General features: G+C 45.1%; 1 protein-coding gene across 2 annotated transcripts in view; it reads left to right on the top strand.

Moving 5' to 3' along the window:
• The first annotated feature begins 5,465 nt into the window (after nt 1-5,465).
• Nucleotides 5,466-12,929, top strand: part of LOC109487732 (mucin-5AC-like) — a 38,164-nt gene continuing 30,700 nt past the window's right edge. Inside the window, exon 1 of one of the 2 annotated variants that reach the window (XM_019791794.1) lies at nt 5,466-6,027. In XM_019791794.1, coding sequence (XP_019647353.1) covers nt 5,970-6,027 — 58 coding nt within the window. In that variant the 5' untranslated portion in view covers nt 5,466-5,969. The remainder of the gene's footprint in view (nt 6,028-12,929) is intronic. The other variant, XM_019791802.1, reaches the window with a different exon arrangement.

Here is a 12,929-nt window from a genome sequence, read left to right on the forward strand (position 1 = left end):
CTTCTCTGGTATACTATCCCTTTATTTCGGCCAATTTCTACTATTTTTCCAGCGATCCGCGGTGCCTGGTAGAGGCTATGGAATGTCAACATTGGTTCTAAACGTTTCTACCCGTGCGCAGACACGCTCGGCATGCCGCGTTTCCCAGCGGTGGCGCCTTGAGACGTGGCGGCCAAACGTTACTCCATCTGCCGACATGACATGCCGTGTCAGCCTGCTGAACTTGAAGCGTTCACCGTCCGTGCTCTGGGATAAGCTAAGGCCACCCCAAGTAATTATTATGGAAGAAGAACTTTATTGTACGACAATTGTACAGGGTACATTGCATGGCAAATAGGTAACAATAAGTAGCATAGTAAAATAGATAGGTATAGAATAAAACTTAACAACTTATATATAGAAAAGAAATAATCAAAAGTTAGCTTAGGCTTTACAATCAGGCGGAGTTATATGGATGACATCCGCGCGCATTGATTTTCGCCTGTTCTCTGACAAAATCACCTCCTCCAAGGCTCTGGTCTGGGTGCCATCCAACGTAGTCCATTATATTGTAGCTAGCGACAGTGGGGAGCCGGAACAGGTGTTCACCAGAGGTGGTATCAACGGAGGACAGCACCCAGGCTGCCGAAGCTCAATGGAACTCAATGAGCTCAGTACAGTGTCGACTAATACTAGTAAATGCCACAAAAGGCCAGCCTGTACCGGGGTTTGTCGTTAAAGTCACTATGTACTACACACACCACAAATCCACCATACCGGCTTTATATTCCTGTGGTTTAGCGAAATGTTTTGGTTGGATTTTTTTATTCGCCTGCGTGCACTAGTTTGGGGATCTTCAGAGGATGTCATTCATAATACTAAATCAGTGTGGCCTATTAGAAGCAAACACAGACATCATGAGGCGCGCTGACACCAGACGTCAAACCTTCCCGCCTTGTTTCACTCACGTCTCGGCTCCACATTCCGGTCGGCAGGCAGCCAGAGATGCCGAGTTCAAGTGCGGGACATAACTCACAGCCGAGACGTGCAGGTTTCAGACCGCTGAGGTATTATAGAGACGTTTGTTTGTACAGTGCTGAAGTGATGGCTACAGCCCAGTAAGACGTATTTGGAGAGCGGCAATGTGTCGTTCGAGTATCTAGGGCAACATACAACATACAAAACCACAATCGTTTAACTTTCAGCCCCCTGTGTAACGTAAGGATAAGTGGTTTAACATTTGGTCGAAGTGGGGTTGGTTTTAAATTTGAAAACGAAAAAAAAAAAGATTTACGTAAGGTTCAGAATGAAAAAAATGTCACAAAAATTCATTTACATCGGAGACGAAATTCGAGCGTCAGGTAGAGGAATAGAGAAATTACAGTAGAGGAATTGGACAGCTTTGGCCTAAAACAGAACATCCTGGAGGGACATGTTTGCAGCCGCCATGCATCTTCTCGGAAGATTGTTATCACGGATTGATTGATTGATTGATTGATTGATTGATTGATTGATTGATTGATTGATTGATTGATTGATTGATTGATTGATTGATTGATTGATTGGTTGATTGATTGATTGATTGATTGATGAGGAATTGGATCGAATGGGGAACAGAAAATTCTACTAACCTCGTTCCCTAGTATTCCGATGATATTATGGATAATTCAATCCGATCCAATTCATCTGTGACAGCATCTAGCAATCAGTGATTATGTTTACCGAAGGAAAACATATTGTTTTTGCTCTGTTTCCTCTTCTTCTCCAAACCAATAAGGTCAACGACCTGAACCAGACGTCTGTCACCATAGTAACTGGTGTTGGGTTACATCATGTTGCAATTTTATATCAGGAGGGATTTAGACTCCTGTCTGACCATATATATGAATGTGTTTGAGTAAGAATTAACAGAGCAGACCATATGCGAAGGTAAATATTATGCATTTGCTTTGCAAACGTTACCTTTAGGTCTCGGACCGGAGTTTTTTTCACGATTTTGGATCCGGCGGACACCCTCAGACCGAAGGGCTATAACTCCACCAAAAAATGTACGCCGGGAAATCTCATTACATCAGTCAACGGAGGTTTCCAGCCGGCTTCCGATACAATTTTGGTTATTGTCCGTCGACTCCATAATTTGGGTAGAAACTGTAGTTAAACGTAAATTTTGGATACGAAAAATGTAGTTTTTTCGCAGTTTTTTCAACGGACCTGCTTGGAAAAAACGAATTTTCCCAGGCTAACGGCTTATATGCTGAAATAGCTTACTACTTTCTGTTTCTGAAAAACAGAAAAAAAATATAGGTTGTTGCGATAAGTTTTTCGCAAAATCCGGTGACGCGAACCCCTAGAAATTCCACATAGAACGCAGCTATTTGGGTCATCAGGTGACAAACCGCATCACCCTTGCTCGCGGACTAATACCAAAAACGCTTCGCTGGCCGTCCAACTTCACCGCGCCGAAAAACACTACAATCCCAAGGCTTTTTGATCAATTCAAAACCTAGTTGAAAATCTACAGCGATCGCCGAGCTATGGGGAGCCAAACCTAGCGTGACAACCTCGCAGATCCGGCGATTTACTGCGCACTTACTTAGACTCTGGTCAGAATTAAACTCCGACCCGGAACCTTTATAGATTAATCTGAATCCCAAAAGTGTTTGTTCCATTCGAAGACATCCAGTGCAGTTTTTAGGGCTTGAAAACCCGATTTTTCAAAGCCAATATTCTAGTCATTTATCTACATACAGAGTTATAACCACACTCTCCCAATGTATATTGCCCCTCATGGAGCAAAAATACCCCAAATTCTGACGGAAAATGGTCACTGGAAGGGCCCTGGGCTGATTTTTAGGTTACCACCCAGAAAATAAAGGACTCATCTTTGGGCTAGTTTCTACAGTTTTGAATTCCCAAAGTATGAAATACTGACTCAAATGTGCTAATGTGAAGTAGTATGTGTCAATATCACGAAGACTACCTTATTCAGAATATTTTCAGTTTCGCTGCCCTGAAATCGCATTGGATGGCCGAAGAAATGGGAGTGTAAAATCGAGCAGAGTGAACAAAAAGCCACACAATGACGGCGTGGTGAATCAATAACAACGGAAGGGGTTTTCAATAGTATATCATATTCTTGGAATGGAGCAGATTCATCGATTGCCATAGATGTTCCACAGAAAAATAATTTATCTCATTTCCCAGCAGCAGACCGAAGGGAGCAGCACAAAGGGTTTTCGATTTGGTGACTTCCTGGTCCGAACATGTATTGAATACATCTCAAGACCCTGCATTCAATCTCCATCTTTAACTCAATTGATTAGCTTTCTGTCTTTACACTGTAGGGTGGTCATAGTCTATAGATAGTGGTGGAAGGCGTGAAATGGGACTCAACTTGGGTTTATTATTATTTTACCGCCTGTTTCTAAAAAAAAAACAGTTTGTGTACCGGAGAGGGTGGCGGATTTAGGAAAATGATGAGCAAAAAATTATTATAAAGACTGAAACTGCATTTGTAAATATAAAACTTTACGTTGATTCGTCATTGCCTACCCAGCCATTGCATAAATTGACAGGAACAACACAACAAAGCAAGTTTCTTATTTGAAAATCATTTTCGCCTCGCAATCCTCCCCACCGTGCTTTGGGCGTAGCCTTCATAAACCCATTCAGTCTGCATTTGAATTATCAAATAACCAAATCAGCGATGCTGAACGCAACCCGATGAGTCTAGTCACCTGTACACAGTGTGCAGTCCCGTCCTACCACAGGGGACAATCTCTCTAACCGATAAACAAACAAACAATCAGTCCTAAACACTCAGTTGAAATCCCGAAGAGAATTGGTACCTTCCGATAACCATCAATTAAAGTCAATTAGTGCAGCCATCCTTTAAAGATATGAGTCACTCTGGTAGTCAGCTGCCAGCAGCAAAATATCCCTCAAGAGCCGATTTGCTTTCGTCTGAAACGTATCATATCTTCCAGTCAGGTTCACGTTCACGGTTTCTTCGGTATTTCATGGCTTCAGCAAGATTGTAGAAGAGAGGCCCGAGGTTGTGCTATGATGTAAGTAAGCGTTGAACGTCTGGAAATTGTCTTGCGCCCGTTATCTTATCCTGGGTAGTCCAGAACTTCCGGATGGCCCGGCCTCCCTTGAAGGCTGGACTCTAACCTTGAAGACTTAGTTAAGCTCAGACAGAAACAGGTCTTTTATTTTCGAATCCCTTTTGAAGAGGACTTGGCCTAGTTAGTCAAAATCGTAAACTTTGAGAATTCTAGAAAATCTCAACTTTGTCCAATTTTTACGCGAAAGGAATCATTCTGACCGGAAGAATCTACTCTATAACATGGAATCATTTTGATAATCCTTGGCGCCCCCTATTTTTAGTGTGACATCCCTATTAGTAGTCGTGAAAGTTGATCTTAATGAATTACATCATGGATCATTGTTAAGAATAGTCATGTACAAAACATATGAAAAATAGACAAGTTTGACCGAAACTGTAATCTCTCATGTCATCACAACACCCCTTCTGTCTTGTCTTGACACTGTTTTGGGTTTTGGCTTATTTTTGCCTTCTCTTTTGCACAGGATTTTTTTTGGGGGGGGGGCATAAAAAAGATTCCAGGGCAAAAAAGTAAGACCGATTAAAAAGAGCATTAAAACACGCCAAAAATAAGCCAAAACCCACACCTCTGCTCGATACTGTTTAGTGCATCGATCTTGGAGGGTTGTGGACATTTTGGGTGAGGTCCAGAGTTGTACTCGGTACCAGACTGTCACTTCCCTTTGACAAGGCTATGTCGATTCTAACATCTTCGTGCAAGAAGCCATGTGTTGCCAGTACACGCACGTTGTAACGTTATGATTTTCTAACAAAACGAAATTGAATGGTCAAAATTACTACTTGTAAGAAATCGAGAAAGCTGCACTATTCTCGAAACCTGGCAAGTTGCCTTACGAATGTTTAACGTAACGTTACGTCGGTCCCAACAGACAGAACACCATTATCAGCGACTGATTATGTCTGAGGCTCTCATCAACGTGAAACCAGCCTACACACCGCCCTATGGTGGAGATGAAGTTCAAAGACCGAGTACTAGTAAATTGTCTGCCCGCTAAATTCAACTTGAGTCCCAGCCCTCCCTCCTAGCCTCTTCCAGGCTTCGGGAGGCGGCTGGAAAGAGTAGAAATTGTCCAGGGGAGTTGGCAAAATGTACTCTCTAGCGGAGCAACTCCCCTGGGATGTTATCTCTCTCTATTTGGCCGATTTCTACTCTTTCCAGCCGCCTCCCGAAGCCTGGTAGAGGCTAACAGCCTTATGCCACCCTAGGATCTGCTTGGAGATTGCTGGAGCCCGGGATCTCCCTCGGCTTGGCCCATTACCCGGGCTGTACCATCTCAGAACCTGGGCGGGGTCCGTAGTTACCCACCCCACCGCAGAGTGACATGCGGGCTCTCGCCTGCCGACCTCCCTCCCGACTAATCAGGGGCGCTTTCGTCAGAGGGATGCTGCGTCGTCACCAGGCCTGGCAGGGTAAGAAATCAGAGCCAGCCACAGCAAGTGACGTACAGGAATGCATTTTGGGGCGGTGGCTATTTTTGGTGGAGTCGTCCAGCTGAACCGTTGGTTGCGTCTTGGCGTGGTAGCGGACCTGCGTGCTACACGTACGTACTGACTGTGCGGCGCTGATGCACAGGCGAGAGGCGGATCCATAAGGACAGGGTGCTCGCGCGCGTGTGTGAGAGAGTTACTGAGTGTCATCGGGACTGATAATCCGGACCTAGACTAGCTCTACAACTACCCTTGTGCCGTGTGCTTTCCCCTGCTGGCTTGGAGTAGAAAGAGGAACGGAGCTATTAAAATTCAGGAGCCGACGAAAATTAAGTGTGACCGTCGACAGCTGGGAGCAGCCCGCTGACAACCCCACACCTACCATCACGTTCTAGTCTCCGTTCTTTATATCAATACAGACGACCTCCTCACAATGGGATCATCCCTGGAGCAGGCGGCTCTCCTGTTAATTCTTCTGCCGTTGTTAACAGGTACGTGATGTTACTTCTAGATGTCTCTTAGCCTCCACAGCATGCCAAAAACTGGCGGGTTTTGGGGGGTCTTTGGGGGAGCTTTTATGTGTTATTTTCTGATTGCATATACTAGTAGACAACATAGCCGGCCTGGTTGAATTACCCCCGTTTTTTGAACTGGGCTAGCTAATCAGAAAACAGCCGAAGACCACCAAACCCCCAGTTCTATAAGCCTGCTACGGAGGCTACCGATGTCTGGCCTGTATAATTTGTATGAGCACACATGGTGGTGGGGGATGCCTAGCCTCTACCAGGCACCGCGGATCGCTGGAAAAATAGTAGAAATTGGCCGAAATAAAGGGGTAGTATACCAGGGGAGTTAGCCGGCCAGAGGGGATCCAATATGCGACCCACGGGTTATTTCTACTATTTTTCCAGCGATCCGCGGTGCCTGGTAGAGGCTAGGGGATGCTGCAAGCATTCTGAAAAGTACACACGTCCGTATTAAACGTGTAGTCACTATTTAATAGGCTACGCTGGCTATATGTAAGAGAATAATTTTGACAGGGGAGTTTTGCCGCCTTGGGGTTTGACTGGCCTCGGAGGGAAAGAAACAACCTTCCGCGGACTGACTCCCCTGGACAAATTTTACTCTCCTTTCTGCCGAATGCCACGGCCCGTAGAAAGGCCTGGGTGGAGGCTATGAAACATGTAGTCTCTTTCAGACTAACTACGCTGGCTATAAGAGAATATTTCGCAGGGAGTTTGGCCGCCTTGGGCTTTGACTGACCTCGGAGGCCCTGGCCAATTTTACTCTCCTTTTTGCTGAATGTCAGGACCCGTAGAAAGGCCTGGTGGAGCGAGGCTATGAAACATGTGCTTGTCTTCAGAAACACCACATTAGCGTCCGCGCTCATGTAAACAAATACCTCCCTGGGAGATTTCCATCAAATCAAAACCCTTTCTTAGCATTTCCCGGTCACAAAAATATTCCTGTCTGGAAAATGTCGAAAGTACACAAAAAATTACCAGGACGCCGTCACTGTTTACAAATCTATCATATATAATATATATATACTTATGCACATGTGTATATATGCAGAGACAGATGCTGTAACGCTTTTTAGCAGGGACTTCTGAGTATTCTGGAGTGTGTAGTAATCGCATTAGGCTGGCTGACGTCCAATATGCTTTGCGGATATCTGCAGAAAACACTATTGGTTACGTGTACCGTGGTTACGTATACGGATATCATAAGTTAATAACTATCACGTACAGTACAAGGAAACAAATTTCTAGGCACCTTCAACTGGACAGATGCAGTCCTACCTGACCGTAAAGGCTACGCTACTCTACTCTACTCTACTCTACTCTACTCTACTCTACTCTACTCTACTCTACTCTACTCTACTCTACTCTACTCTACTCTACTCTACTCTACTCTACTCTACTCTACCTACTCTACCTACTCTACTCTACTCTACTCTACTCTACTCTACTCTACTCTACTCTACTCTACTCTACTCTACTCTACCTACTCTACCTACTCTACTCTACTCTTCTCTACTCTACTCTACTCTACTCTACTCTACTCTACTCTACTCTACTCTACTCTACTCTACTCTACTCTACATAATTTATCATTGATCTAGTAGAGCTTGATAGATGTACGTTGAAAGAATTAAGGAGGGTGCACTCTCAGAGCATCTGGGGGCCCGTCAAAAATGAAAAACAGCCTTTGGACGGCACAAATGTTACAGTTTAGACGAGGTCACCCGTCAGCGTTTCTGGCTGCCATGGGCATGGCTGTACGTGTTGTTGATTACACGGAACCCTGACTCATCCCCGAACTCCGCCGGACCGCGGGCCCCGGCCTTGTCCGTGCCCCTGTGAACACGTAATACTCTCAAAGCAGAGGTGTGGGTTTTGGCTTAGTTTTGGAGTGTGTTTTTTTTTTTGCTTTTTTATGGGGCCTTTTTAGTCTTCGTAATCCGTAGGCAGCCTCACCAAAAATCAACCTAATTCGTAATAGTACGTTAGCCGCAAAGCGTAAAGTTGTAATCAGCTCTGAGACGTAATTCGTCATCTAGGGCGAAAATGCAGACCCTCTTTTATTTCAGTGCAAAGAAGAAACCCCGATAAGTAAGCCTAAAAACTCGCCAAATTCCTTAAACCCAAACCTCTGCTTGGAGATTGACGTTCACGGCTATAATCGAATATTGGCGCCGGGACATAAACGTTAAATCAAGCAGCGCACGTCCATGCATTTTGATATTTTGTATCCACACGTACTATTGTACATGCACACCCAGCATTGTCTGCAAAACTCATTACTTTGCCAAACCGCACCTTGCCCGTACTCGATAGGATTTGTGTTTCCCCGTGCACCAGACCCCACTTTTCTCACTCACCGCTGCGCCCAGCTTTGACTGGTACTCAAGTTACAACATTACCAAACCTCACGCTGCTACAGAAAGTACCTCAAATCTCCATGGATATTATCGGTAGGGGTTCAGAGGCGTTTGCCAAAGCAGCAATTTTGTGCCCAAGCTGCTGTTCATACATTCTTGTAGCCTCTACCAGGCACCGCGGATCGCTGGAAAAATAGTAGAAATTGGACGAAATAAAGGGATAGTATATCAGAGAAGATCCGACCAGAGTGAAGATCCAATTTGCGACCCAATTTACTATCCCTTTATTTCGGCCAATTTCTACTATTTTTCCAGCGATCCGCGGTGCCTGGTAGAGGCTAACATTCTGGTACACATGCGTGTCCATGCCGCCGGTTTGCTGCATGATTGGTTAATTCTGACTGAGAAGAAAAAGGGTTTCTTTTAATTGAATATGCCTAGACAACTTCTCAGTGTCTAATGATGGTATTTAATTGGATGTGACTCAAAGAGGACACTGTCTCACTCTGTAGCGGTATCTCCAACAAAAGACGCGTGTTTAGCACAGAAAAGGTTTTAATAGGTTTCTCTAGTCCATTGTCCCATAATCACCTTGATTGATACCTTGTACACAGCAGTGTATTGTTCTGATCCAAATCTATTACACAATTACCGGCAGATTATCTACGTTAACAGTCTTCATTATCTGTATCTTGATTAACTGCCGCTGCGCCGGACCGGCTGGATTGAATTAGCAGGATTTAACGCGGACCCATGCTGGCCTACAAATGTCGTCCTCGTCTCCAGACCCGTCAGCCTAGCCTCTACCAGGCACCGCGGATCGCTGGAAAAATAGTAGAAATTGGCCGAAACAAAGTGATAGTATACCAGAGAAGATCCCGGGCCATAGAAGATCCAATCCGTGGGTCGCAAATTGGATCTTCTATCCCTTTAATTTCGGCCAATTTCTACTATTTTTCCAGCGATCCGCGGTGCCTGATAGAGGCTAGCGCCAGCCGGTTTTTCCGGATATCGCCGTGCTCCAATCGATAATCACTATAAAATTAGCTGACGGTGTGCTATTCTGATGTTGTCGCTAATCATCCTACACTCCCAATGCTCTCCAAGCAGAGGTTTGTCTAATTTTTGGCGTGTTTTTAGGCTTTTTTTATCGGGGTTTCCTTTTTGCACTGGAATTTTTTGTTGTTGTGTTGGGTGAAAAAAATTCCAGTGCAAAAAGAAACCCTGATTTAAAAAAAAGCCTAAACTGACGCCAAAAATATGCCCAAACCCAAACCTTTGCTTGGAGAGTACCAATGACTTTGTAACTGGCTGTGTGTTAGTCTCTACCAGACTAATGTGTTAGTCTCTACCAGACTAACTACGCTGGCTATACATCATACATGTATAGGAGAATATTTGCCGGGGGAGTTCGGCCGCCTTGTAGGTCGGAGGGAAAGAAACTACCTCCCCGCGGCCGGACTCCCTTGGCCAATTCTACTCTCTTTTTCTTGCTACGATCCGTATTCCCGTAGAAAGGCCTGGTGGAGGCTAGCTGTGTGTTACTAGCGGTGTGTAGTGTGTTTGTACAGATGCAGTTAGCTTTTACACGTGAAGTATCGGGTGCTTGTGAATGATGATCGGTCTCCGCCCAGACTTGTCTCACGGTGATTGGAAACAACAGTGTCGTTTCTTTTTCCCCGTGTGAAAACTGGGCCAGCACTTAGTAGCCTCTACCAGGCTTCGGGAGGTGGCTGTGAAGAGCAGAAATCGGCCAAATAGAGAGATAACATGCCAGGGGAGTTGGTCCGGTAGAGAGTACAGTTTGCGACAATGTATACTCTCTAGCGGACCAACTCCCCTGGCATGTTATCTCTCTATTTGACCGATTTCTACTCTTTCCAGCCGCCTCCCGAAGCCTGGTAGAGGCTACTAGCACTTCTGGAAGCCTGTGGGAGAAGTCTGTAAAGACACGCAAGGGAGTTTTCTAGACGCGGTAGGTCCTGCCGCAACGATTAAAATCGCTGCAGATAGAAGAAGACGGGCTGTGTTTGTATTTACACACTTCATTCACACAGACAAGATGGGCGAGCTTGTAACAGGGGCAACAACAAGAACTTACGCTGTCAGCTGCACTATTCAAGAAAGAAATGGCTCGAGAAGTACACGTTTAATTTCGATCAAATACGTCTCCTTATACTATTCTATTACTCTCCAAGCAGAGGTTGATGGGGGGGGGGGTTGTTACCTTCTTTGAATCTATGGCCCATTTTTTTGTCGCTACGCTCTCTGGCCAATTTGATACTGTCTTTTTATATTACATATTTTTCATGTTGCCATTGACGACTCGCCACCCATCCTCCGCCGTGTCATGTGGCAAAGCCACCCCTGTCCCACCCACGGGCAGAACGTGTTGTCTCCCGCTGGTCCTCCCGTGTCGTCCCCTGCTGGTCCTCCCGACCTTGTGTGTTGTTGTAGTCCATGATTACACCCTGTGGTGACAAGTCTTCTGTTGTTGTGGGAACGACCGAAAACGAACCCGGCCTCGCGCGTAATACGATATTTAGTTAGCCTCTACCAGGCTTCGGGAGGCGGTTGGAAAGAGTAGAAATGACTTTGACGTTGGCTTTATTGGGATCCACATTTAGCTTACAAACACTGCAGCTATTCTTCCTGTGGTCCTTCAAATATCGGCCAAACAGAGACTGAGAGAGATAACATGCCAGGGGAGTTGGTCCGCTAGAAAGTACAGTTTGCCACACTGTATTTGGCCGATTTCTACTCTTTCCAGCCGCCACCCGAAGCCTGGTAGAGGCTAATATTTCGTCTCCTCCCGGTAATTTACACTTTAGGACGTCCAAAAGGTCGGCTTGGGGGGACGGGACGGCTCATTTGAAACAAATGTGAAGCATTTTATTGCTGGAATCCAGTCCAGAAGCTATGCAGTTGTCCCAACCTTCGTTCCCAACCCTTTGATACACTTTTACAGCGCCAGAACCTAATAGTAATCAACCTTCACTGATGAAAGAAGGAAATAAGCAACGTTTCTAGATCGCGTTTTCTTTCATTACCGTACCCTCATATTTTGATGCTAATAAAGAAGGTCTAGAAGAATTTAAATCCAATGCCGTTGAGCATTCCTCCGTGCACAGTTTACAAACGCAGACCTCGGCTAGGATTTCAACCGGGAATACTCAGGAATGTGCCCACGCTCCGACATTGACCTTGCTCCTGGCCTTACCGACTGGGGGCACGGCAAAGCTAGTTAAACTTGACTCTGACACCCGAAACGTGGTCCTAAACGGGGGCCAAACATATCTGGAAACAATCTCGTCAAGAAATTATTCTCGCTGTGCTCCAAGTCGAAAATGGAGGGATTTTCCGACTTAGTTTAATCTTATTTGGTCGTTACCGCTTGGTGGTCCCTTGATTTAGGTCACCTTTTCAACTCGGTGAGTTTGCCCTGAACTTGACTCATGATTTACTTGAGTCTGTGTCAGTATTTAGTCCTGGACACGTTCCACATGGCTAGTTGGCTGACACGGTGTGCCAATGCCAGCGACAAGGCCACGGGTACGTCCGTACAGTGTGGCCTGACTGTGACCCTAGCAGATCGCCGTTTCAGGGCCTTTCAGGTTTTAGTCTTCGCTCGCTTATTCTCCAAGCAGAGGTTTGAGTTTTGGGTTATTTCCAAATGGCGTGTTTTTAGGCTTTTTTATTGGGGTTTCTTTTTGCACTGGAATTTTTTTGGGGGTTGGGTTAAAAAATTCCAGTGAAAAAAGGAAAACCCAATAAAAAAGCCTAAAAAACGCCAAAAATAACCCCAAACCCAAACCTCTGCTTGGAGAGTAACAGGAGGTGGCCTGACTGTGACCCTAGCAGATCGCTGTTTCAGGAGGATAAATCTTAGCCTGGGACCATCCTGTTTAGTCTTCGTTTACTCCCATACTCGCTTACCCTGCCAAACAGGGCAGCGGCCTTATTAAAAAGCGTACCAAAAGCCAAACAAGGCTATATTCTAGGCTATATTTTGATATGATGATGATTTTGATATAAATCTGCCCAACTGTTATCTATGCCATTACTGGTATCTATTCATACGGCACTGAGGATTCAAGGATGAAAACCATCTCTCAGAAAATTGGGCAGGAAATTTTTCAATACGAGGGGGGGGGGGTCAATTGACTTTTAGTTTTACATAGAATCTGATAGATCATCGTGATGTATGTTAGACATCCATGTAATGAGAATGAGATAGCATTTTCGTCACTTGTGTTGTGTAGATCATTTACAGTATGTAGAGTTTAATAGAGTTCTTTATTGCACGTTCATGAACGAGGGCTAATTGCAAACAGACATTGACAATAACACTGAGTACAGAATGTAGTGATATAAAACTATATGCTTTGAAACTTCAGAATAGCCATTAGCGGTGGGCCCAAGGGTGAAGTATATTCCTGGTTGTATGCAGTTGAAAGGTTTAGCAATTTTCGCAATGTTCAGGCGAAATTTGGCCGTGTTGGGGGGGGG

This window comes from Branchiostoma belcheri, unplaced genomic scaffold, assembly GCF_001625305.1.
Source record: "Branchiostoma belcheri isolate BF01 breed outbred unplaced genomic scaffold, Haploidv18h27 scaffold111, whole genome shotgun sequence".
NCBI classification, from domain to species: domain Eukaryota; kingdom Metazoa; phylum Chordata; class Leptocardii; order Amphioxiformes; family Branchiostomatidae; genus Branchiostoma; species Branchiostoma belcheri.